The sequence below is a fragment of the Tauraco erythrolophus genome, chromosome 10, assembly GCF_009769465.1.
Source record: "Tauraco erythrolophus isolate bTauEry1 chromosome 10, bTauEry1.pri, whole genome shotgun sequence".
NCBI classification, from domain to species: Eukaryota; Metazoa; Chordata; class Aves; order Musophagiformes; family Musophagidae; genus Tauraco; species Tauraco erythrolophus.
Genome location: NC_141474.1, coordinates 23,737,292 through 23,764,493, shown reverse-complemented (window position 1 = coordinate 23,764,493; position 27,202 = coordinate 23,737,292). Strand labels below are relative to the sequence as shown.

Genomic DNA, 27,202 nt, shown 5'->3' with positions numbered 1-27,202 from the left:
CTTTTCTGAAACTTCCAAATTTGTCCTTGGTTCCACTGCAAACCAGAGCATCTCAAAATGTCTCATGTGAAATCAGAGCTTGATGTGCCCCAGCCCAGCTCCCACCCTGAAGAAAGCACCCTTGGTGCTTTGGACTCTGAGAAGGGCCAGCTCTGGCGTGCTGGTTCTTTGGCTCGCCAAGCGCCCAGCCTGGCATACTGGTGCCACCTGCTTCACCACAGCGCAGCGCTGGAGCCTGTGGGCCGAGGGGTGGCATCCTCCCCTCTGCTGGTGCTAAAAATTAATGAACATGCTGCAGGACAGCTGCCACGTGCAGGCTGAAGACAGGGACTGCTTCAAGATGGATTTATAAGACATTGTAAAAAGCAGGGAGTGGGGATGCAGAAGGAAACAAAAGAGCTAATAAAGATGCAGCATCAGTGAGGTCTGCAGGACCTCGGGCCAACTGATCTCTTTAGATAATACCGAGGAAGATTGCTCAGTTCAAAGGAAAAGACGGGAAGAGATAACAGCATTCTTCCTCTTTGGGGATGGGGTAAGTAGCACATGAAATGGCACCACATGCCGTGCTGGCAGCCCTCCCTCTGAAGCATCACCAAGGGGAAAAACCAACATCACTCTTAATCAGCTCTGGAGCCAGGACAGGGTGGCTGCAGCCCACCTGTCAGATACCCGCCGGGCTGCTGGGGTGGGCGCGCAGGCAGGCTGCCATGTTAATGACGCAGTGCTGGACGGCTCGGAGTCACACAGGCAGGAAGGAGCGGAGGCTGCTCCGTGACAGCTTTTCTCCAGCCTCTTCATCCTTCCTCATTGCTCTGTCCCACCCTGAGGGAGCCTGGCTTGCTGCCGTTTGCTGTGTTGGGATGCTCCCAGGGTTGCTCCCCTCCTGCTCCCTGCCTGCTCTTGCCTCCTCATAGCCCTTCCCCTGGGAACACTTCCTGGGCTCAGCTGCTGGAGCAGGGACGGAGGCACAGAGCCACTGGCTTGGCAGCACCAACATCTGTTCCCTTTGGCAGTGCCTGTTGCTCCTGGGAGGCCACCAGCCCCTAAGAAGTGTTTGGGCAGAGCCAAGCTGGAGGGGGACTGTGCCACATCCATGGTTGTATCCCCCGCTTCTGCACTGGGTGACCCTATTGTAATGGTGCACAGAGAGATGACAGGAATGAGCCTTGTATGTGTGTCGTTGGGATTTAGTGTGGATTATTGCCCAGGGATTGGCTGAGAAGGAGATGTGGCCACTGGGCTGCTTCCCTGCATTCTCCTCTCCTGGCACTTAGCATCTGAGAATGCGATGCCAGCAGTTAGATACAGAAACCATAAGTATTATTGTCCCACTAGATCTTCATTTGTTCTTTCTAAAAGGTATCCTGGGGAGCAGAACCCAGTGACGGGCTCTCCAGTGTCCACCACCAGCCCTGCCCCTCCTGAGGATCCACAGACTCCCCCACAAAATCCAGATATGGGACAATGAGCCTTGGGCTCCTGCCTGGATCAGCCATGCAGTGCAAGCACACTCTTGTTGCTACAACTAGTGAGGGGGAGGAGGTTTGCGTTAGGTGCTGCAGATACAGAACACATGCCAAGGGATGCCTACCAGAAGATCCTATAAACCTCCACAGGAGCCAGCACAGCCTCCCACCCCAGCCATGTGGGCATCTGTGTACAGCAATACAAGCCAGCCTGGCAGCGCTCAGTCACCAGCAGTCTTCACATACTGTAACTATACGTACTGGAGCATCTGAGAAGATGGGAATAGATAAAATGCAGCAAAGTGCTCCCCAGCCCACCTCTAGGCAGCCAGGATTGGTCCTTGGGAAAGAGGAGAGGGCATCTCTTCCCAAGTTCCCAAGCAGGCAGGACAGGCTGGCCCAGGCACCTAAGGTGGCCCTTACCTGTATCCATCTATGAAGCTGGCATTGATGTAATCGGAGCCCTCGACACCCCGGATGGGCTGCAGACAGACTCTCGTCAGCTCGTACGGCATAATGTTCACGAGGCGGTTCTTGAATTTGTTGCATGGGAGGTTGGCACTGATGAAACGTGAGGTATGTGCTTTAGAGTTGGCCAGCAGCTGAAAGAGGAAAAGACATGTCAGACTCTCTCTGGGGATGCAGCAGTCCAGGGGCAAAATCAGGATCCTGGCAGCAGGGCCGGCAGGAGTCCCTCTGGGCATGCAGCCACGCTCCCTCCTCTGAGTGAGGGACAGCCACTGCAGACCAGGCCTTTCTGGACCAGACGAAGGGCTCTGCCACCACATTACAAGGAGGCTGCACGTGGCTGCTCTGTTTCCCAGTAATCAGTCTTGTTTTCGGAAGCGCATTGGCCCCTCCGCCACGGCATTGCACACCTAGGCACGGCACAGCCTCGCCGCTGGCTTTTGCTGCACGGCAGGGGAACCACCTGCACTGACCCGCTGGCAGAGCCCCAAAGACACACAGAGTGCAGTGGAGACCCACAGCAGCTCTCTGACCCACAAAGAGCCAGGACATGAAGCTGTGCACCTCACTGAACCTGGGACACACACCTGGTGGCATCAGGGAAGGAAAGCTTTCCATCTTCCAGCAATGTCTTGCTATTTACTTTTCACCTCAGAAGAACCCAAGAAAAATATGAGAATTGTGACAGTTTTAGGTAAAGAAGATCTATTTTGGTTTATTTACCGTGAGACATTTTATGGTTCTCTTTGAGCCCTGTAAACTGGAGTCACGGTAAACGTGTTACTTAGATCTGCTGGCAGAGACATTCAAACAGAAGTCCCTCTTTTTTTTTGTCCCCTATTTTTTTTTAATTTTTTTTTCTCCCAAAAAGACTCTCTCCAGCATCTCCAGAGCCACCCTTCTCTCTATGTGTGTCAGCTGGTTCTTGGCAGAGGCTCCCTGCAGAAGGACAGGGTTGCTCTTTGGGGAATGATGCAGCCATGTGAAGCCCTCCCATATCCTGCTTCCAGGGTTTCTTATGCAGTGGACACTGCCAGGGCACAGAGAGGGGTAAATTTTATTGCTGTTCTAAAGAGGCCCTTGAAGAAACAGCAAATTTTTGTCTTCCTTACAACGGAGTTGCTAGAGTTGAGCCTAATTCTGTGGCTTTCTTGAGGGGTTTTCTCAGAGCAGGTGTCCATGAGATACTAATGCATGTTCTACTGTCCCAAGCCCAGGACACCAGCAGCTCTTGTAACCACAAGACAGAGCTGCTCAGCTATTCCCAGTTTATACAGAAAGTCAATATTTTGCCTCTCCTGCTCCTTTGTCACTTCGAGGGAATCCCCAGGGTGAAGCTGTGTTGCTGCAGTTCATTTCACAGCCTGCATGGTCTGCTGCCTCCCTGCAGGAGCTATATTCATCTGCATGAGTTCACTGGACTAATGCACCTCATATGAGAATATGGGTGCTTAGCAGAGCTCAATTCCACCTCGAAGGCTGTAATAAATCCCTGCAGCTGGCATTCACAGATACACACAGCAAAACGTGGGCTTGGCTTTTTAAAAACAGTGTGCCTTAAAACACCGCCTTCACCAACTCTAGACAATGAGGCTTGGTGTCGAGGTGGTTAAAAGATAACAGAGCTCAGCATTGAAGAAATGAGGCTATAAACGTCTCACATATTTAAATTGGAGCTGTTTCCAGACAAGTTGTTCACAGTAACATCAATTATCACTAACACGATCTGCATCTGATTTCAGATGCAGCTCCTGCCGCACAGTGAACCTAGAGCAGACCGTGCTGCTGAGAACTGCACATCCATCTGCCTTTTATATCCTCCCCAGAAGCTGCCAATCCAGGGGGGACCATGGCTGACACAGGCTTTACAATTCAAATGTATCTCAAATCACTGCCTACCTGGTTTAGAAACACACAAAAGAATAACCGTCTGTAATGATCCATGGCTCTGCTCTCCTCTCCCAACCCCTGGATGAGCGGCCCCGTGAGGCTGTGTGGGCAGAGACAGGGTGCTTGGGAAGTGGGGTGCTGGGGCTCTGTCACCAACCTTGAATTCCAGCTCCATTGCAGTGACGCTCTCGCCTGGCGGCACCTGGGTCAGCTTCTGGATGTGAGCAAAGAGGTTGCGTGCAGGCACCTCAGTATTGCCGCACGTGGCTGCCTCCAGCAAGGCCTCGTGGATGAAGATGTACTGGTCCTCTGTCTGCACCATGTAGTTGCGCTGAGAGCGCATGCACGTTACGTGGCCATAGATGTCCACGGTCTTCTCATGTTTCATCCGCTCCAGCATGGCATCAATGACAATGAAGCAACCAGTTCGGCCCACACCGGCACTGTGGGAACAAAGCACATGGCCTGAGATGACACCGTCTCCTACAGACACTGAACAAGCTCTGCTCTTGCTTAAGAGAGCACCTGGACCTCGAGTGCATGAAAGGGGAGTGAAGGCTGCTCCCCACACTGATGGCTAAGGAGCTGAGTCCCAAACAAGAGGTGACACGAGGAGCAAGAAAGAGAGGCACAGGAGAATGTGGGAGGGTACTCAGCCCTTCTGCTGTCCCCCTTTCACTGATGGAGCGGAAGGGACACAGTGTCACTCTGCTGTCCCTGCGGTGGCTGACAGCACCTCCACAGCAGGAGGAAAAATGTGTTTAACAGGCAGGAGAGTGACAGCGTACATGTGCATTGAGGCAGAAGACCTGAAGTCCAGGCTGGGCCCTGACACCATGAAGACCAGAATTTCAAGCCTGCTTGTCCCCTAACCTGGGTCACTGCTTCCTAACTCATAAAATGGGGACAGCCAGCCTGAGGGGGGAAAGCAGAAGGGTGAGGTCACACATTTCTATGCCGAGCCCTTTGCTTAAGCACTGGATGCCTCTCCACATCTGTTGGAAGGGCAGTAGCAATTCCCAAACTGCTCACCCTGAGAGCACCCTGAAAACAACAGACAGGCTGTCGTGACATGTAAACACAGACAGAGATATGGAGTAGACATTTCCTCGTTTATGGTGCAAGTCAGATCCTTAACAGGGCTTTAATACAGCTCGTTTGGGTGTTAATTATACCCCGCTCCCATCTGAAACAGAGCATGAAAGAAGAGCATTAAACACTGCTGGTAAGGCGTATGCTGGAACAGCAATGATGGAGTGGTTTGTTCAGTAACAGTCCCCACTCGGCCGGTATAGATAAATCTTGCCTGGATAAGATGCTGAACCTTAGTAGACTAATATTTTGCTTAAAGAGCTGCCTTTCTACCCTGTGAAAAGAGTTCTACTGTAAACACCATATATGAGTGTTTGTGGAGGCCGCTGCAGACACGTCTGTCAGTGATGTGCCTCTGAAAGGTATCACCTACTTATGCTGGGCACAGATCACTTCATTCTTAAATGGTACTTGCATTTTTGCAGGAAAAAATGTTTTCTGAGGCTCTCCATACACTGTGCTGTTTAACCTGACAGAGCAGTAGCAATACAAATGTCACCACTGCACTACTGCTGCTGGTTGCTGTCCTGTTCCCAGCCCGAGCATGCAGTGCAGGTTATGCTACTGTGAAACCTTCCTCACAGGAAGAGGAGACCCCACTTCTAGCTCTACAGGTTAAAGCTCCTGCAGGCAGGAGGCACGTGCCCAGGTGCTGCTTTGCAAACACACAGTCCTACCTGCAATGGACAACCATGGGCCCAGCATCCGGTGGGTTACAGGCCTTGACCCGTCGCAGGAAAGCTAGGATTGGGGTGGGGTATTCCGGTACCCCGTGATCAGGCCAAGCCATGAACTGGAACTGTCGAAGCTCTCGCTTCTCACTGGAGCCATTCTGTTGAGGACAAAGAGGAGTTGTTTTGCGTGAGAACTGTCTCACCCTAGGATGGGAACCCACTGATGGGGTAACAAGGTACCCAGCTGGCTGGGTAACAACAGGCATGTAATGCTGTGCGCGATCATGAGCCTATTGGGCTTTTGCCACTGAAGATTTGGAGGCAAAATACAGGCTTCTTGCAAGGCTTCTGTACACATGGATGCTCCTTGGAAATCCAGCAGATACAGCTTGCAGAGCAGCTCTGTGGGAGTGGAGCAGACTGACAGGAAGGTGAAAGACTCCTTTCTGCACAGCATGGGGTCACTACTCACATGCTCACTGCATGTTCAGGGAAAAATGGGCATTAGGCATGGAAGGGCCACAGCAGCCAGCTCCCTTCCTGCTCCTCTGCATCATGGCTCTCTGGGATGGCAGATCAACCCAGCGCCTGCAGAGGCTGCCCTGCTCCTGTCAGGTGCTGCTGAGTGATCTATGCAGCAACGCCGTAGGACTGGCTGGGCAACTGCTGGGGGCGAGGTGCCTTCCTGGGGTGTGAGTGTGTCCCCACCACCACTGCTGGGCTCTCAGCCAGCACGGCCCAGGCTCCATCACGCACAGAGGCAGCCGCTGCGGAGCCGGTTTGCGTTGCCGCGACACGCTGCTGCTAGCACTGCCCCCAGGGATTTCCAAACACTAATGAGGCGCGCAGCCCACAGAAGAGAAGGGCATGTGCCCACGTCAGCATGGCCCCTACATCTGCATTATTAGTGACAGGAGTGCTAAAAATTCACTGCTTCCCATGCTGTCCCTCTAATGGGAGGACAGCTGTTACCTGTACACTCGTCAGAGGCAAGCACAGCCCCGGCTCTGGAGCCCATCGCAGGGTCTGGATGCACACAGAAGAGCATCAGGTGTTCTGGCCAAAGTCCAGTAGAGGCCAGATGCACAACCTGCAGCCGGTCTCCCACTGCAGCCCAGCTGTGAGAAACGGCCCATGCTTGCCCAAGCCAGGCACAGTCGGTGGCCTCTGCCTGTGGGCCGTGCAGCACCCCGCAGCACTGGGCAGCCGAGGAAGTGCCCTGCCATGGCACCGGCTGTGTGCTACCTGGTGCAGAAACAGCCTGGCCAGGCCATACCTTGTACAGTGCAAAGGTGCGGACGGTGTAGGTCGCCAGCTCGACTGTGTCCAGCAGGGTCACTTGGATCATCCCGTAGGTTTCTGTACCCCGGCTTGGCCAGTACTGGTCACACTTTACCTGCAGGGAGGAGAGGAGAAAGGGTCAGTGCTTGGCTGCTGGCTGGGGCATTCAGGGTGAGGAACGGGGCTCTGCCCTTCAAAGGGTATAGATGGAAAAGAGTCACTGTGTGTGGGATCCAAACACACAGATTTCCTTTTCTCCAAGTGTCCCAGTCCCCAGCAGAGAGGCAGCACACCCTGGGCTCCTTTCCATAAGATTCACATTCACAGAGGGGATATTTTTTTTTTCCCCCTCTGGAGCCACTGGTGGGAAGCGGTGAAGGGGACAAAGCCACCAGACACACCAGCAAGAGCAGCACCAGGTATGCAGACAGTGTGCAGCAACTGCTACCAGTGATTTGTGCCTGCCATAATTTTTCTTCTCTACCCCCTCTTTGGGAAGATGGAGTCTTTGGGACTGTGCTTGCAGCATTCCTCTGCCTGAGTTCTGTCTGCATGGAGAGAAAGTCAGCAGCTGTGGGTTGGTGGGAGGAGGGCTGGTGAAGCAGGGCAGGGGAAGTGGTGGTTTCTCTGGGGAGGGCTTTGCTTGAAGGGCAGTCGAGGTGAGGGAGATGCAGCCTGCATCCCCACCAGCTCCCTGCTCTTCAGTCCAAGGTCCTCAACTCACAGCACTGAGTTGAGACAGGACACAGCTCTGCGTCCATTATGGTAGAGTATGTAACAGGCACCACTTTCCCCCTATAGCACCCCTAGTCCCTGGGGTAACCCTGCCACCAGGGGCCCCAGACAGTAAACCACTCTGGTGAAAGAAGGGACACAGCCCATGACAGGGGTGAGCATTCCCCAAGAGACACCAGCCTGCCCTTCTGGTGGGTGGCACATCTCTGGAAATCTATGTCTTTCAGGTGTTTCAAAAACTGCTCCACAGCATGGCACAGAGACCAGCTCAGATACAGACACAACTTGTTCTCTCTCTGCAAGAAGACAGAGACTGTGGCCAAACCATCCCTTCAAGCCCTTCCTGCAGGCAGCACTGTCCCATCATGAAATCACTGCTGCTCCCTAGAGACTCCCTGCCCTGCAGGGTCCTTTCTCTCCCCTTCTCAACCCCACAGCCAGAACACTTTGAGCTACTGGTCACAGCTCCTGCTGCAAGACCACTTGGCAGAGAGCCCTAACACATTCCCAGGGCCCCATCCCTCTGTCCCCTTCATGTCCCTGTGCATCCCTCCCTGCTCACCTGCTGATGCCCTCCTCCTCCTCCTATTCAGTGCTCAATGTTTGCAAATTACTCCTCCGGTTTTGTTCTCACCAGCCCAGAGCTCCCTATTTAATTTGGCACCCTCAGCATCCCTATTTCATCTGGCACCCGGCTCGCCCGCCCCGCGGAGCTGCGGTGCCTGGTTGACAGGAGGAAGACTTCATTCCCACCCATGTGCACTGCACCGAAAATGCCTTCCCGCCCTGGGAGAGAGGAGTGAATGGAAGATCATCTGTGCTTGTCAAGGAATAGTAATTTAATTATTAGCCGAGCATGTTTACAGGGGAATGTGTGGGAAGGGAAACAACAGGCTTAATTAGAAATCAATGAAGTTCTGCCTTTTAATTGAAGGCACTTTAAGCAGGGTGGGGCTTGTGAGAGCTAAGAGCCCTCATCCTGTACTCTGGCTGCTGGAGTGCAGCAACCTGGGGTCAGAGGGATGCATCTGTCCCTGCTTTTTTTTTTTTTTTGGGTTGGCTCTCAGTAAGCCCTGCCCTGGCAGAAGTGCCTGGAGCAAGGCTGCCTGACAGGAGCACTGCAGGCGCCTGCATGTCCAGAGCCGCTCCGCTGCCTCCTGCCCGGGGTCTCCTGCCCTTCAGGCTGCCATGCTGCCTCGGGTCTGTGCTCCCGGCGTAAATCTCAGATTTGTCTTCCTCGCTTGGCACAGAGCAGCCTGTTATTTCACGCTGACCAGCTGCAGAGCGAACAACTCAGAGGTCACAAACCTTATTTCAGAGCTAAACCGATCCTATCCTCACAAGCGAGCAGCAGCTGCAGCTGCATCTCCGACCACCCGAGTTTGCCTTGCCTGGCTTGGGGGCGAGGTGACACCTCTAAAGGAGGTGAGGGAAGGGCAGAATGGCATCCTGCAGGCGCTGAAGACAGCTGCTTGCCGTGTCCCCCTCGGTGTGGTTGGCAGAGGACATTGCAGGGGAGCAGCACAGCATGTCCCTGCGCCTGAGCCCGTGCTCCAGGCAGAGGGTCCCCTCCTGCCACCCACGTGCTACAGGGCCCTGCGCGCTCGAGCACAAAACAAACTTCAGAGGAGTTCCCTGTGCGGGATAATAGCAGCGCCTGGGCTGGTAATTGAAAATTATTTATTCATGACCAGATAAGAGCCAGTCACATTTTCTGCCAAATTTACCCGTAATGTTTATGCCTCATTTTCAAGCTCTGTAAATTTTATGCTGAAGCCGATGCACTGTGGCACTAAAGCAGATAAGAGATGTTTTCTTCTGGCGGTCCTTGCTTCTCATTAACTTAAGGAGCACAGTAATGTCCTGAACAGCCATTTATTGCAGCTTTGCTGAGTGCTTCCTGTCCCTCCTCCTTTGATGCCCTGTGCCCAAAAGCAGCTGGGCACCTTTCCTCAGCTGGAGAGCTGTGCTCTGCTCCTGGCCCCACTTGCAAGGTCCAGATGGCATCACTGCCAGTGAGAGGGCTGGACTAGAACGTGGCTGCCAGGCCACAGAGCCCATGAGCACCAGCCTCTTTGCACCCCTGCCTCAGGACAAGAAGTGCCAGAAGAGATCACATCCCAGACATCACCTCCTCCAAGGTCAGGAGCAATTCATCCCAACAAAGAGGAAGCCAGGCAAAAACACTGGGAGACATGCATAGATGAACAAGTAGCTCCTGGACAAACTCAAACATAAAAGGGAAACCTACAGAGGGTAGAAACAAGGACAGGTAGCCTGGGAGGAATACACAGAAATTGTCCAAGCAACCAGGGATCAGGTTAGGAAAGCTAAAGCCCTGATAGAATTAAATCTGGCCAGGGACATCAAGGGCAACAAGAAAAGCTTCTATAGGTATGTGGGTGATAAAAAGACAAGTAGGGAAAATGTAGGCCCTCTCTGGAAGGAAACAGGATACCTGGTCACCTGGGATATGGAGAAGGCTGAGGTACTCAACAACTTTTTTACCTGTCTTTGCTGGCAAATGCTCTAGCTGCACTGCCCATGTCCAGGAAGGCAAGGGCAGAGATGGGGAAAATGAAGGACCACTCACTGTAGGAGAAGATCAGGTTCAAGACCATCTAAGGAACCTGAAGTCACACAAGTCCATGAGACCTGATGAGATGCATCTGCGGGTCCTGAGGGAATTGGCAGATGAAGTTGCTAAGCCACTATCCATTATATTTCAGAAGTCGTGGCAGTCCGGTGAAGTTACCACTGACTGGAAAAGGGGAAACCAGCCCCATTTTTAAAAAGGGAAAAAAAGGAAGACCCAGGGAACTACAGGCCAGTCAGTCTCACCTCTGTGCCTGGCAAGATCATGAAGCAGATCCTCCTGGAAACTATGTAAAGGCACATGGAAAATAAGGAGGTGATTGGTGACAGCCAGCATGACTTCACTAAGGGCAAATCGTGACTGACAAATTTGGTGGCCTTCTGTGCTGGGGTTACAGTGTTGGTGGATAAGGAAAGAGCAACAGATGTCATCTACCTGGACTTATGCAAAGCATTTGACACTATCCCGAATAACATCCTTGTCTCTAAATTGGAGAGACGTGGATTTGATGTATGGACCACTCAGTGGACAAGGAACTGGCTGGATGGTCGCACTCAAAGAGTTGTATTCAATGGCTCGATGTCTAAGTGGAGATCAGTGACAAGTGGTGTTCCTCAGGGGTCAGTACTGGGGCCAGTGCTATTTAACATCTTTGTTGACGACACAGGCAGTGGGATTGAGTGCACCCTCAGCAAGTTTGCTGACAACATCAAGCTGTCTTGTGTGGTTAACATGCTGGAGGGAAGGGATGTCATCCAGAGGGACTTTCATGGGTGAGCCTGTGAGAACCTCATGAAGTCCAACAAGGCCAAGTGCAAGGTCCTGCACGTAGGTTGGGGCAATCCCAAGCACAAATACAGGCTGAGAGGAGAATGGATTGAGAGCAGCCCTGAGGAGAAGGACTCGGAGGTGTTGGTCGATAAGAAGCTCAACATGAGCCAGCAATGTGCGCTTGCAGCCCAGAAAGCCAACCGTATCCTGGGCTGCATCCAAAGAAGCGTGGCCAGCAGGTTGAGGGAGGGGATTCTGCCCCTCTACTCTGCTCTCATGAGACCCCACCTGGAATACTGTGTTCAGCTCCAGGGCCCCCAACACAAGAAGGACATGGAGCTGCTGGAACGTGTCCAGAGGAGGGACGCAAAGATGATCTGAGGGCTGGAGCACCTCTCCTATGAAGACAGGCTAAGAGAGTTGGGGCTATTCAGCCTGGAGAAGAGAAGGCTTCAGGGTGATCTTATAGCAGCCTTCCAGTACTTAAAGGGGGCCTACAGGAAAGCTGGAGAGGGACTTTTTACAAGGGTGTGTAGTGATAGGACAAGGAGTAATGGCTTTAAACTGAAAGAGGGGAGATTTAGATTAGATCTAAGGAATATATTTTTTACATTGAGGGTGGTGAGGCACTGGACCAGGTTTCCCAGAGAAGCTGTGGATGCCCCATCCCTGGAAGTGTTCAAAGCCAGGTTGGATGAGGCTTTGAGCAACCTGGTCTAGTGGAAGATGCCCCTGCCTATGGCAGCGGGGTTGGAACTAGATGATCTTTAAGGTCTCTTCCAACCCAAACCATTCTATGATTCTATGATGGCTGCTTGGTGCTCTGGGCTGGGAAAGAGCAACTGACGGTGCTGCTGTGGGAGACTTCGCTCTGCTGTGCTCTTGGGGATAGCCCAGGGTAGGAGAAATCCGGCTTTAATATCTCTCTTGTGCAACACACCCCGGCTGAGACATGCTACACTCGCAGCTTCAGGAAAGCTAATCTACAATGTGTGTTTCTGAACAGCCACCAAATGATTCTGAAACTGATTGTAAAGCTTTGAAGGCAGCTAAATTGCACAATCCAGCCATTTCTATCCTTTATGTGCTGCTCGCTTTGTGAAAACATGAAAAAGGGAGGATGATTTGGACCATCAAGCCAGCTGTAATTGCAAACCATGAAAGCTGATGCTCTTTAAAGATTTTTTTTTTCCCCCTGCAGCTCAGGAGCCCTTTAAAGCAGTGTCACCCCTACGGGGATGCAAAGCGCTGCTGGTCCCGGTCGGCTTATCTACACACAGCACTGCTGAGGAGGACTTGGGGAGCTCGCTTGGCAAGGTGGCAGAGCCTGCTCTGTGCTGGGCATCTCTCCATGAGGCCCTGCTGCCCAGACCAGGCTCTGCAGCTGGAGAGACAGGCCTGTGCCTGCACCAAAGCCCCTGCGCAAGGCTACTTTCAAGCAAGGTCACCTGTGAATAACGCTGTGACTCCACGTGACACATGGAGCAGTGCTGTCCCACAGCAGTGTGAACATCAGCAGGCAGTGATGCAGCAGGGACCCAAGGGGCTGCATCAGATGAGGTCTGCAGGCTCTGGAGTGGAGTAAACTGTAAAATGGTGACTCATGCCGAAAGCTGGGAGCTATGGGCAGTGACCAGGATCTTCCCTGGTCCCAGAAAGGTGTGATCCTGAGTGAGCTCTAGCCCTCACCCAAGGAGCATGAGGAAAAGCAGAGCAGGAAGGTGGCTGAAAGCCATCCTGCCTTGGAAGATGTTGGAGAAGCCAACAAAAAACCCAGAGAAAATAATCTGCAAGTCCACATCCCAGCTCACAGCAGGGCCCTCCTGTGAGGGGGTGCCCAGAGGCACCTCCAGGGTCCACCAAACACGCAGGGAAGTCCTTGCTGTGCAGGGCTGGTGCAACTCAGGAGCAGCCGGGCTTCCCCACTGCCTCCACTGGCAACCTGTCTCTCCAGCAGTGCCTGAGAAAACTGCCCATTTCTCCTTAGTGCTTGGGACACGCCAGAGAGCCAGCAGGGCGTGGGCAGTGGTGTCAGGGAGTGAATGCTGGGGCTGGGTCCAGTCGGGTCAGCCTAGAGCCCCTGGGCAGCCAGGCAGGCTGCCTGCAACTTCTGCGAGGGCTCTGGTCACCCCCTGCTCATGACATGGATTCACAGTGCCCGTCCCATCACCGAAAGCCTGACCACACGCACTGTGTTTGGGACACAAACCAATACTGCAGGAGGTAATTGCAGGATGATAGGACAGGGAGCGTGCTGGGGGGAGATAACGCACGGCTCAGCAGCACAGGCGTCTCAGGCAAAGACAAGTGCCTGTGGGGTCAAAGGAAACCTGTTATCTTTGAGAAACACGCATCTTGGAGTGCCTTCCCATAACTAAGCAGCCCAGAAGTTAAGTAAGTCAGGACTCCAGGCATGGATTTACTTGGCAACTTAAAAGGGCTTTTCCTCGTACTTCAAATACACGCTCCATCACTGAAACGTGAAGGCACAAAGAAGTCCCCCATACAACCCCCAGCTGCAGAGAGTAGCTGATCAGCAGCTCCTCATCTTGCTTAGCTCACGTGTCGAGCCTTGAGCCACAGGACGGGTCAGGTTAATTTACCTCCCTGTTTGGGCTGGGGTGGGCGATGGCAGCCGCTGGGCAGACGAGGCAGAGCCGTGCAGCGGGAAGCACAGTGCAAAGCTGGGGTTGGATCTCTAGAGGCAGCTCGTCTCCGAGGAATGCTATTTTTCCCTGCAGGCTGTGGGGCATTTGTAGATCCAGGGAAGCCCATGAACAAAGCCTGTTTTTGTACATGCAGGAAAAGCAGATCTGTTTTGCCAGGGTGATCGGTTGTTCCAGCTGCTTCCTCCCAGCCAGCATGGGCTAGGACACCCCTGCGAGCATTTTGGTGCTAAAGCTTTGAAACGGAGGGAGAGCATGCAGGCAAAAGTTTTAACTAAACCCAAACTTGACAGTTTCTGCTTCTCAAGAACAAGCTTATTGGGCTAAAAATAACCAGTGCTTCACAGCTTGAGCGCACACAGCCCCTTCTCCTGCTGTTGGCATGGCAACACTAAAATATTCTGCAAGTACAAAAGCTCATTGCTAAAATTTTACTTTTAGGAACAAACTGAATCACGAGAGGCAGAAGCTGCCTCCTGCTTGGGCAGGCTTTGCCCAAAGGGTCCATCTGGGCACGGGAGCACGTCGGTCACAGCTTAACGAACTCCTGCTTCAGGGGCTGAGTAAGAACCTCTGTCGTGAGACACCATAAGCATCATCCACAGTGAGGGCTCCTGCTCCTTCTTCTCCACCTCACGCTCTAACCACAGTTTGCAGGCAGCTTTGCATTTATTACATCAGAATATCTAATCTTGGCAGTATGAGCCGATCGTTTATACATGTTGTCATTGGACAAGACACAAATTAGTCTTGTTATTGCAATAAGACCCCGTCAGCCATTCCCTTCTATCGCCAGAGATGCCACGGCCCTGTCAGGCTGCAAGATGCTGCTGATACCACCTACCCACCGAAGCTTCTCAGCTTCTGGGACGCAGCCCCCAGGCTTTCAGAGACTGTCAACACTCCCCATCTCAGAGCCTTCCCTTCTCCCTTTTGGTGCGAGTGATGCAGGCAGGGAAAGGATGGGTGTGCACGCTGACACACAGGCAAGGCAAGGGTTAATGAGCAGCACAGTGACAGGAGGTTCTGCCGCCCTTTTGCCCCACAGGGATATGCTTAAGAGGCACTTGGGCACTTGTTGGGGTGCCTGCAGCAGTGAGCCACACCACTGGACCTGCATCTCCCTGGATGCCCATACGCTGTAAAGTGTTCCCATCCCTCTCTTCTGCCCCCCACCCCCAGCTCCAGAAAAGAGGAAGCACACACGGTACCCTGGACTTCTCCTCCAGCCTGGTCATCATGACTATAGTTGCTGTTCTCTGTTCCCACACCATCCTCCAGAAGTCGCTGAGGGTTTCTGGCAGAGGTCCCTGCGTGGCGATGTAGGCGTTCTGCTTCCGATATCCATCAATGTAATTGGCATTGATGTAATCGCTGCCCGGGACCCCTGTGGAGAAAGAGGGTGAATCGTTACTCCAGGGTCAGCCCACGATCCTGTGCCCATAGCTCTGCTGGGCCCTGCAGGCAGGGGAATAGGGTGGCATGTTCGCAAGGCTCTTGACCAGTCTCCTTTACAGGGTTATGGCAGAATGTCTCCCAGGGATCCTGCAAAGGACAAGGACAGTATTTCCACAAAGAAGAACCCTTTGTAACTCCCACATTAATGCAACAAGCAGGCAGCACCAAAGCAGAGAGACAGCTGCCACCCGCACACAAAGGGAAATTCACAGACAGGAATATCAAGGAGCTTGTTTGGCCCCAAGCAACTGATTGAAATAATTGTCTTAAATTCACCAGCTATTTGTTATGGTCCTAGAGCACCTTTTAAAAATGAAGCTGCTTCATTAGCTTGCCTCTGTTAGCAGGGGATGTCAGGCAGGGATGTCCTCCCATCCCTCTTGCAGGGACAAGGACTCAGAGGAGCCAGAGACCTTCCTCCCACCACCACTGAAACCCTCCTCAGCGTGAGAACTCCCCCCATTCTGCTGCCTGCTGGCAGAGGCTGGTCCAGCTCCCACCACTTTAAGGAAAGGACTTTCTTGTAAGGGCCTTTAAAATGCAAACACACACTTAATAAAACAAATGTGGCAAAGCAGAGGCCTGGGGCTGTTTCCAAACCCAGCTCAGCATGGGCTGTCCGGGCTGCAGGGAGGGAAAGCAGCAGGAATCTCCTTGTCTCCCAAGGAGAGAAGGTACTTAATGCTTTACTTATGTAACTTAATGCCTTACTTATGTACTTCAGGCTGAGGCACTTAACGCCTTCTTTGCCTCAGTCTTTAATAGTAAGATCAGTTCTTCTCTGGGTACCTGGTCTCCTGAGCTGGAAGACAGGGACGGGGAGCAGAACGAAGCCCCCATAAACCAAGGGAAAATGGTTGGCGACCTGCTGCATCACAGGCACACACAAGCCTATGGGGTGGATGGGATCCACTCAAGGGTACTGAGAGCTGGTGGAAGTGCTCACCAAGACACTTTCAATCATTTATCAGCAGTCCTGGCTAATCAGGGAGGTCCCAGTTGACTGGAGGTTAGCAAATGTAATGCTCATCTACAAGAAGAGCCAGAAAGAGAATCTGGGGAACTACAGGCCTTTCAGTCTGAGCTCAGTGCTGGGGAAGGTAATGGAGCAGATCATCTCGAGTGCCACCACGCTGCACGTACAGGACAATCACGTGATCAGGCCCAGTCAGCACGGGTTTATGAAAGATAGGTCCTGCTTGCCTAGCCTAATTTCCTTCTATGCAAGGGGACCCACTTAGTGGATGAAGGAAAGGCTGTGGATGTTGTCTACTTAGACTTTAGTAAAGTCTTTGACACTGTTTCCCACAGCATTCTCCTGGAGAAACTGGCTGTTCACGGCTTGAACAGCTGGGTAAAAAACAGGCTAGATGTCTGGGCCCAAAGAGTTGTGGTGAATGGAATTAAATTCAGTTGGTGGCTGGTCACAAATGGTGTTCCTCAGGGCTCAGTATTGGGCCAGTTCTGTTTAGTATCTTTACCAATGACCTGGACGAGGGGATCAAGCGCACCCTTAGTAAGTCTGCAGACAACACCAAGTGGGGTAGGAGTGTGGATCTGCTTGAGGGTAGGAAGGCTCTACAGAGGGATCTGGACAGGCTGGTTTGATGGACTGAGTCCTGCACTTGGGTCGCAACAACCTCATGCAACACTACAGGCTTGAGGAAGAATGGCTGGAAAGCTGTTCGGTGGGAAAGGACCCTGGAGTCTTGGTCAATAGCCAGCTGAATGAGCCAGCAGTGTGCCCAGGTCGCCAAGAAGGCCAATAGCATCCTGGCTTGTATCAGAAATAGTTTGGCCAGTAGGACTAGGGAAGTGATTGTCCCCCTGTACTTGGCACTGGTGAGGCTGCACCTTGAATATTGTGTTCAGTTTTGGGTCCCTCACCACAAGAAAGGCATTGAGGTGCTGGAGTGTGTCCGAAGAAGGGCAAGGAAGCTGGTGAAGGGTCTGGAGCACAAGTCCTATGAGGAGTGGCTGAGGGAACTGGGGTTGTTTAGCCTGCAGAAAAGGAGGCTGAGGGAGATCTTATCACTCTATACAACTACCTGAAAGGAGGTTGTATCGAGGTGGGTGTCAGTCTCTTCTCACAAGCAACAAGTGACAGGACAAGAGGAAAAGGCCTCAAGTTGTGCCAGCGGAGGTTTAAGATATTAGGAAAAATTTCTTCACTGAAAGGGTTGTCAAGTGTTGGAACAGGCTGCCCAGGGAAGTAGTGGAGTCACCATCCCGGGAGGTATTTAAAAGACGTGTAGATGTGGTGCTTAGGGACATGGTTTAGTGGTGGACTTGGCAGTGCTAGGTTAATGGTTGGACTCGATGATCTTAAAGGTCTCTTTCAACCTAAATGATTCTATGATTTATTAGAGGAAGGAAATAAAGGCTGGGGTCTCCCCCTCACCCTTCTGTCGTAGGGAATTTTCCACAGGTCCCAGTAGTCTCCAGCAAAAACAAAGCATTGGCAGCTCTCAGGGAGCAGCAGCAGCTGGAGTGCAACACCCAGCTCCCTTGGCATGAGCGGCAGGGACCTGGCAGGACGCTTTGGGAACGGTTCCCAGGAAGACACAGACACTACTTACAGCAATTGAGTCAAGCTAGAAAACAGGGATTCCCCCACTCGCATACCCCACAGCTGTCTAACAGGGTTTGCCCACCATCAGGCATGCCAGACCTTTGAATAGATGCTGCGGAACAGGCCTTGCTGTGAGGGATAGTTTGGACCCCTGCCTCCTCCCGCAGAGGATGAGTGGTGTATTAGCATCAGAAAAGACTCTTCCATTCCAAGAAAAAGGAAGCTGGTGACTGCAGGGCCACCTGTATGCAAAGCCATGCCTCAATCTCTTCCCCAAGCAGGGTGCATTGAATTAGCTGCATCCTCTGGTGTGCAGAGCTGGGTGCTGATTTATAAAACAGGGGGAACGGGTGAGCCTGGGCTTCAGTACCCGGGCTCCAGCTCCTCTGTGTGCAAGGGGACTGCAAAGCAAGCACTAAAAGCATGTATTAGCCCAGACTCCAGAGATGTGGGGTGGGTTCTTGGAGCCATGGAGGGCACAGGGGTCAGTGCTACGAAAACCAGGGCCCGATGCATGTCCCATGGAGCACAGGGATGTATGGAGCCTGATGTCCCAGGGGAAGGGGCACCCCTCATTCTGTGCAGCTCTGGGTGCCTACTTGGGAGCAAACACCCGCAAGTCCCAGAGGCAGATACTGGCCCTGCAGTCATGCTAGGAGAGAGCAGTAGGGCTTACAGTGCCATGTCCCACCATGTGCCAAGGAAGGCAGCTGAAGTCACACAGCGGGGCCAGCAGTGAGAAGGGAGGCTGCTGGGACAGACATCTCTGCTGGCACCAGCAGTGGCAAGAAGCAACAACACAGGACATAATGCTCTGAGGACACTGGGAAAGCAGGGACAGCTCTGCTGAGCCCTTCCTTTCTTCTTGCCAGCCAGAACACACATTTGCTCACACTGATGCTGGATATGTTTCTTGGTGTTTGCCTCTGCTCAACTCAGAATAGGGAAAAAAATGGTCCCTTTTAGCACAGCCAGGGTCAGCTGTTTGCTGGGGTGCCCGCTCCAGGGTCACTCTTACCATCGATGGAGGTCAGGATGACACGTGAGTGGTCATAGGCGATCACATTTGCATAGCGGTTTTTTCGGTTTATTTACTTCCAGGTTGGAGTTCTCCCAGGTGAACTGCTGCCCTGGATCAATGGACTGCAGAGAGAAAGAGAGGGAGGGAGTCAGGAGCAGTTCCAGCATAGCTGTACACTGCAGCACGCGTGTGTTTCAGTCAGGAAATCTGCATCTCCCTGCACACCTTTCCCAGGCCAGATGCAGCTCCTGCGGGTGTTCCCAGCAGCAGTGTCAAGCCAGACCACACGAAACCCAGTCGCCAGTGGGATGTGCCTTCCGTGACCTGCAGGCAAAGCAGCCCCTCGCTAGGGCAGTCTGCTGCGGGTGAGCCTTCACCTCCACTCTCCTGTGTGCTCATCCTTTCCTCCGGAGCTACCCATCAGCAGAAATTTGGTCTTACGCCAGGACTCCACAGAGACCTGACTGCGCAGTTCTTGACCTAGCGGTTTTATTAGCTGTTGAATTGCAGTCTCCTGAAATATAGCAAGCCCTGGGTGTCTCGTGCCCTGGGAGCTTTGGGTATTAGTGTCCTGCAAGACAGCCTATGAGCTTTTGCCAGGGAATAGTCAGGAAAATTGATAGGTTACTATCCACTGCTCCAGCTACTTATGCAATGTAAACATCTCTTGTTTGAGTTAATAGAGTGACAAAGAACTATAAACCTGGAGAACAGACGTGGTTATAAATCTTGGCCAAAGGCCTGCATGCTATGCAACTGCCGGAAAAGTACACGTCCTGATCCCACCTGCGTCCTGGCCGTGCACATCCCATGCTTCTCCCACAAGCCATGTGCTAGTGCACCTGGTGCATGGCTCCTCCATGGCCAGGCAACCCCTTCCCAAAGCCTTTCCTGTCATCTTTGTCCCTGCACAAAACAAGGTGAAAAAGGATCATTCCCAAAGCATCTCTCGGAGACAGGATGGCCTCTTTGTCCAAGAGATATGCGAGGCACCTAGATAAGACAGCTGCCTCGTGCAGGGACTTGCTCTGCACATGCAGCCCTGGGCAAGGCCGGGGCAGGCAGCTACAGCAGAAATCAGTCATCCCATGAACCCCTTCCCCCCAGAATCACTAACACAGTTAAAGCCTTCTTAAAATCATGCTCCAGCTTGGAGTCCCCGAAGCTTTGCTGGCCCACAGGCAAAAATATTGAGCAAACAGGCCAGGGGAAGCACCACACATCATTCTCTCTACAGGCATCCGCGTTCATCTCTTGGCAGAGAGCCACGGCAGAGGGTTTCTCAGGCAGTAAAACGCCCGTGAGTCTGTCAGCTCTGGATCACTGTGAGCAAAAGGCTGAGCTGGGAGGCACAGCTCCCTGACTGGGCTGACCTGGACGGCCCTCACAGTCCCTCTGCTCAGCCCCATCGACCACCTTCTGTGCGTGAGGTGACACCCATCGCTGTCCCCTACTCTACGTGCTGTTGTGCAGGCACTTCCACAGGAGCCGGGGCAGTGGGTGCAGGTACTTAGCTCGGGTGTGGAGCACAGGCACTGCCTGCATTGCTGCACCAGCCCTGAGGGCTTTGTGGCACGTGCAGGCCAGTGCGGTGCCAGGCAGCAGTCGCCTGTCCCCATGTGTGGCCCATGCCGCCAGCCCTCCCCGCAGCAGCAGGCTGGCTGCAGGCAGAGGGGCCAGTGCTGACGAAAACACGCAGGAGGATGTGACATCACAGCGATGCTAATAGGTAGTTTGGGAAATGTAGGATGTAAATAGACATTTCCTACAGAAAACCTGTAATTTTCTATTATCAGCTTAATAAGTAGGCAGCAGCAGCAGCAGCGCTCAGAGGCACTGCAGCAGGGATGGTGGGAGTGGAGACCGCAAGCACTGCTTCTGGCTGGAAACCCACTGGCCTGCCTGCCACAGCCCCTGCACGCTCCTCTGCTCAGGCACAGAGATGTCTCAGTGCAGCTCATGGCTCTCTGGGGCACTTCACTTTGTTCAGGCACCTGTATTTTGTTTTCAGGATAGGCTGCTCACTGAATCAGCTCTTTGGATGCTCTCCTCCCTCAGCTGTGGGGCAGGGATGACTGTTGCCCACCTAATGGTGGGGCCGAGCTGGAGAAGGACAATAGAAATGATCAAAGGCATGAAAAAGTAAGAGGAATAAAATGTGCAAGGACTTTACTGTAGAGATGAGCGAGAGGGGTTTTGATACTGGTCTAGTCAACTCAGTGCACACTTAGACAAATTAAGGAGGAAATTGCACTAATGCCTATTAAAGCCATAAATGACACTTATTTTTCAAAAGACAGTCCATGCAGAGAGCTGGCTAGCTGGCAGTGGAGCTGAGACTGGCCCTGAAGGTGTAAGCAAGCATCTTCTTGCTGCTGAGGAGCAACGCAAGAAAGCACCAGCCCTGCTTGCACTCTGTGAACATTCACTCAGTGCCAGGCACAGGTGGGTGCTGGAGCGAGTCCTCCCTTCGCAGCAGAGGCAGGGAGAGCTCAGTGCAGTTGTTCCTGCTTAATCTACGCTGCAAATCATTGCCAAAAGGCTGCAGGGCTGCCCAAGCTGTGGGGTGCAGTGTGCTTTGCACAGCAAGTCTGTGTCCTGCCACAGCGGTGGAAAGGGTTATTTCCTGGGGAAGACAAGGCTGCCAAGAGCCCCCAGAACCGAGAAGGAGCATCAAGGTGTTGCCATTAGGGTTAATTGCTTTGATGTGGAACGAGGATGTGCAGAAATGGTCTAATCATCATCAGCCTCTTAAGAGGGCAAACAGGTGAGAAAGTCAGAAGTGATACAGCACCTGAGTGCAAAGAGGCTCTAATTAAATACTCCTGCAAATTAGTGACTCATTTAGAAGTAAAATGATTTAATTTAAACTCTGGTGGTGAATTAATGTACACCTGTTCCCCCCTTTAAGGCAAACAAATGAGTAAATAAATGGGAGGATGATGGGCTGCTTGGAGAGCAGTTGAAGCCCTTACACAGAATGGTGGTTGGCAAGTCTTGTTCCCATTTACCTAGAATGCTCTGCAGCCCCTGACTACAGCAGCGCTGCCTTGTTCCACAACTGCCTGTGCACTGGGTGTCTGCTCTTGTTCCTTTCTGGGACTCATGGGAATCACTGCTTCATCCCAAAACTTGATAAGAGTAACACTTTCAACTCATTTTTCCTAGAAAGCAGAAGGGCTGGGAAATTGGAAGGAAATGAGTCAGGAACAAACTTAAAAGCACCATGACTTTTAGTTTTGCTTTGCTTTAAAGTGACAAGGGAGATGCTGTAAGACCGCAAGTGCAAATTAAGAAAAAGCCCAATTAGTAAAACTCCTCCTTCCCAGCATGGAAGTGCAAGGAGCAATCTCTCCAAAGCAGCTCAGGGATCCCTGCTGCTACTGCCATCAACATAAAGACAGAGCCAGACCATTGAAACGAGATTGGAAAAAGACTCTTTCCTCGATAGAGTCAAGAGAACTTTACAAATGCCTTGAAAACATCCCCAGGTGCTAACTGGTCTTTCACATACAGTCCACCTTGGGTTTGGTGCTCCTCTCCCTCAGTGCAGCTCCAAAATCCCTCTGCACGCAGAGTCCCTGCAGCTGCCTCTGTTGCTGGCAGGCATGGGCAGCCCGGACAGGCAGAGCCACAGGGCAGCAGGGCACCTTGGCTGGTCCCAGCTGTGGCAGCCGAGGAGTTGGGTGCCCACAGCCTGGTGCTGCTCAGCAGCCCAGGCGGCTGCACAAGGGCATGGGGAGGGGAAGGTGCTCAGGCTGTGAGTGCTTCCCAGCCTCCTGTGAAATCAACCACATTAGCACAGGCATTGACCACTGTCAATCTGCGCTGCGTCTCAAATGAGGACATAATGCGCTCCTGAATCAATCGCTGGCAGTGCTTCAGCCTTATTATTCTTATTACCGGAACGTGAGTGCTGCATGCCTGCCAGGCAGCTTCCCGATTAGCCCATTAAACTCACGATACACGGCTCCTCGGGTGCTGTCCGGACCCCGGGCTCACCAGCCCTGGAGACCCCAGCACACCTCCCACTGCCTGAGCTGCCTTGCCAGGGCTGGGCACAAGGGAGATGCAATGTCCTTGGTGAGTTCAAGGGAAACGCAAGTGAACAGGGGGTTTGGGAAGGCTAGCAGTGTTTCTCTCTGTACAAAACTGTGGGGAAGGGGCTGCAGCCTCCCTGCTGCACTGGGAAGCAGAAGCACTGTCAAATCTCATGCACAACCTAAAGATCATTAAGCACTAATATGCTGGGCAGTGGTGCCCTGCCTTGCTCTCATCAGCCCTGCCTGCTCTACTTCCAGGGGACGTCTGCTGGTGGGACATGCTGAAGGGACTGGGCACGAGGGGCAATGGCCACAAGTTGCAGTTTGGATGCAAGGAAAAGAATTTCCCCTGGAAAGGTGGTACAGGATCTAGCCCAGAAATGGCAGCAACCACAAGGGAGCAGGAATGAGCCTTCAGTGGAGCCAGTCTGTCCTATGTTTGCTAATAGCAACAAAAGGGACAGCAGCGCCTGGCTGGCTGATCCTGCAGTGAGGGTACGAGATGCGGTGCACGCTTACTTGTACCAGTTTGGGTATCGCCCTGTCCGAGGGCAGGATCCTGCCCCACGTCCATGGGCTGCAGCATGGGAAGGTGGCCCACAGGAGGAGCTCCAACACAGCTGCAGTGCCTGCCACAGCCCGCAGATAAATAATTAAGGGACTCAGCCTCCCTTCTACTTATTTAATTCCATTAATCCCACACTGTAAATTCACTGTAGCTCTCACTGTACACTAAAAATGAAATACTCTCCCAGTGCGGCCAGGCCAGGAGCTGCTGCCAGACCCTCGCACTCTGCTCCCCCCAGCCCTGCTGTATGCTGGGGAGAGTATGGTGGGGCTGCGCTATGCCCCACGCAAGAGACACTGGCAGCAGTTCACTGTGCCTGCAGCCGGCTCAGCTCCCAGCACCTGCAGTTCAGCCTCTCTGTCGGACCAGGGGTACTGGCAGGTCCCGCTGGGATCGCTCCCTGTCTGTTGGGGGCCAGGGCTAACCCACAGCTTGGGAGCCAGCTCTCGCTGCAGCCAGGGCACAGCGCTCTCTGTCCTGGCTTTGCTGCACAGGCTGCTCAGCCATGCGGGCTGGCAAACTGGTCTGAGCAATATTATTTGTTCTCTGACCTGTGGGAATGAAGGCTAGACGGCTCCAAAAAATCTCTGCCACTGTCCTTCCTCCCTTCCCACGCATGTGGAGAGATGCTGGTTTTTTGTTTTGTGTCATCTGTGTCTAGGTTACCCTACTATCACTTGCACAACCAAGACAAGCACCAGACTGATGACTCTGGGCAGCTGGTCTCAGTGCTTAAAAGTGCTGTTAAATATTTGCTCCCTGCCTGAGGTGCTACTGCTCCTGGAACGTGAGCCATCTATAAACAGCCCTGCACTCCACGGAGATGTTAGGCTGCCAGGCTGCTCTGCAAAAACATTTGAAATGCAACTCTTCCAAAGCACAACCAAACTGCAAATGGGCCTTGGGGTTCATCTGTGATGCCTTTGTCCCTCGGCTCTCCCTGCTCAGCTGTGCCATGCCCATCCAGCAGCACTATCATGCCATAGGGAAACAGGGTCAGTGTCTCCATCTTTCGAAGCACTGGGTCACCACTCAGCTCTGCGTAGGTCTGGGGCTCGCACAGTCCCAGGGCGAGTGCTGGGACTGTATCATCACTTAATGACTGCAATGGCACAAAATTTGGTGAGCTGTGGTTCCCTGCCTCTCCCTGTGCCAGAAAGCACAAGCTCCCATGGGGGCTGCAAAGCCTGCTCCCCTCCCACCTCTGCTATTTCTGCATCCACTCTGCGGATTCCCTCATTCAGCAGTGCGTGCTGTGCCCATCCTGCCCTCCAGCCCTCCCACCACAGACCCCAAAGAGAGCTGTCGCCATGCCAAAGCTGCACACACAGGGACCAGGATGAGAGAAGACCCATCATCATAGCAATCCTGCACAGGCAGCTGCTCTTCTCTGCAAACTCAGTTTTCTCATGGCTTTTTCTCACTGGCATCTCAAATGGGAAATGACTGTACTGATCCTCGCATGCCAACATGGGGCAACCTCTTCTGTTTGGGGTCTATCCTAGTCTCAAACACCATACGAGCTTGTCATGTTCAGTAATTTCCAGCTGATGAGGAGTCAAACACAGTGGAATCCAGGGGAAAAAAAATTACATGCAACAATCAGCTACTTAATAGCTGCTTCAACATGAAAAGTACAACTGATTGGTGTTCTCAACCAGCCATGATATTCTCAAGAAAGAGAAATGAGAAGAGAGAGGCTCATGAAAACAGCTAAGAGAATTTACTTAATGCTCATTTTTTCCGAAACAGTTCCCACAGCTCAGTATTACACTGCAGGCTCCAGCCGGCGCAGACCTCGTGCAAGGACAGGAGTGCACAGACGCTGGATCCTGCTGGATCCCCACCGCGCAGCAGAGGCACAGTCTGCCTGTAGCATAGTGGACAGCCCTGCTTAACATTTCAGCTGGACTTGTTAAAAAAAAAAGCCCAAGGCAGACAGATATGACTGCATACCTTGGCACCACTGGCAGCACAGACATGAACACACAGGTAACTGCAAGGGAAGCACATTATTTCTCTAAACATCTCCCAAGCTGCAGTGTAATGCTGTAGCTGGTGAAAGCTCAGCTCCTCTCTGGTCTAGACAGCAGTATGCAGAGGGACAGCAAAGCCCTCCACTTGGCATCCTGAAGCAAAAAGGAGCTTTGCGCCTTCCTCAGATACATCCAGCACACCCTTTGAACTAGCTGGAATTCGTCCCTTACCTTCTCAGCACAGAGATCTGCTTTCCCTTCCCTGGCATATATAATCCTACCTCATGGGCAAATGTTCTGATCTCATCTCATAAATCAGCGTAGGTATGCTGCAGGAAGGGGAGGCCACAGGCACAGGTAGATAACAATTCAAACAGAAGTGATAACACATGCAAAGGACACTTCCCAAATTTATTTCCTCTTTAATACTAGTGGGGGGTTTATTTACAAGTCCCCTGCAGCTCAAGAGGGTTCTGCATGTAAGCACAGGAAAACATATATCCTGCCACTGCTGATCTCACGGCTGCAGAAGAACTTCCCCTGACTTTACAATCCGGGGCTCCACCAGAGATATGGAGGAAGGTGGGAGTGTGATTCAGCAGTGTTGGGGAGTTTGCAGCTCAGGATTGCAGGGCACGGGCAGAGAGCTCCATGCAGGGAGGGGAGCTGAGACTGCTCCAGGGCAGTGGGACCTTAGCAGAGTTTCTGGTGGCAGAGATGCTGAATGGCACAGGCTAATGCCAGCTCAGTCCAGCAGTATGCAGGGGGAGAGTCGGTCGGGAAAGCAGGAATGAAAACGTGTGTTTGTCAGCAGCGGAGGATGGCGCAGAAAGCAAAACTTTGAATGCGGATGGAGGTGAAGGGGCATGGGACACTGTGGATTGAAATACCTCAGCCAACCTGCACGGAGGGCAGCCCTCATGGAGCAGAACAACAAAGTAAACAGTGACGGCCCAGGCGGGTAGACACGAGCTCCCATTCACTCCTAAGACCATAACCACGGTGGGAGCACGGCGGGCTGCTGTGCGTTCAGCTGCAAGGCCTTTTCCCTGCACAAGTCATGCTTCAAGTGCTCAAGGCGAGTTCCCACCACTCTGGGGCTGGCAGGGAGAGCTGGCAAGCTCCCAAGCCTGGCTCAGGGCCCGCAGAGGCGATGCCAGTGCGGGGGAGACACGGCTTGGCTTTCAAGCCCTCTCTGCTGGGGGTCCTGGCCAGTCTCGCTCTGCCCCCACCGCCCAGCACGCTCTCACGCTCACCTCGTACTCCTGCGAGAACTTCAGCCCGTCGTTGGCTTTCAGCCTGTCGATGTTGTCGGCGAGGTCTGTCACGGGGATGGGGGGGTGGTCGCGCATGCCTGCGAGCGAGACAAGGAGGGAGGAGGAAAACGGTTATGCCCCTGCACGGCTGAAGAAGGCTCGACAACAGAACGCGTGCAGCAAACCCGAAAGGTGGGTGCAAGGCGGACACGTGTGACTATGTGAAGCGCTGGGCGAGATGGATGGGAAGTCGTCGAGATCACACGGCATGCTGCACGCACTGTCAGAGCACACGGTTCCGTGAAACAAAAAAGAAAGGTGATGTGCAGAATGTGCATGACCGGGTGAGCATGCTCGGACAGTACAGCCAGCGGGCACACAGAGCAGGCCACGCAGCGGGCAGGGGCCCGGGCAAGCCCCTGGCAGGAACCGGCCAAGGAGACACTGTCAACCTGCATCCTGGGCTCTCGCACGGGCTGGAGTTGAACACACTGAATCTCTGCCGCTCTCGCCACCAAGGGCTGAGGCTGATCCTCTTGCTTACCCCTAACAATGGCATCAGCCAAGAAGAAACTTGCCCAGACCTGCACCAGGGGAAACCTCTGTGGTGTATGTGCACAGATTTTTGGGTAGGCAGATGCTGCCCCAGCGCCTGGGGAGCTGGAG

The 27,202-nt window shown here is 53.0% G+C and overlaps 1 protein-coding gene across 1 annotated transcript in view; it reads right to left on the bottom strand.

Annotated features, from left to right (window-relative positions):
- The window catches only part of PTPRF (protein tyrosine phosphatase receptor type F), a 254,792-nt gene that overhangs the window by 2,583 nt on the left and 225,007 nt on the right, over window positions 1-27,202 (bottom strand). The window contains 8 exon segments of the mRNA XM_086617772.1: window positions 1,893-2,071; window positions 3,985-4,270; window positions 5,597-5,751; window positions 6,870-6,989; window positions 14,854-15,029; window positions 18,691-18,754; window positions 18,756-18,815; window positions 26,537-26,634. Of these exon segments, the coding sequence (XP_086473898.1) occupies window positions 1,893-2,071; window positions 3,985-4,270; window positions 5,597-5,751; window positions 6,870-6,989; window positions 14,854-15,029; window positions 18,691-18,754; window positions 18,756-18,815; window positions 26,537-26,634 (1,138 nt within the window).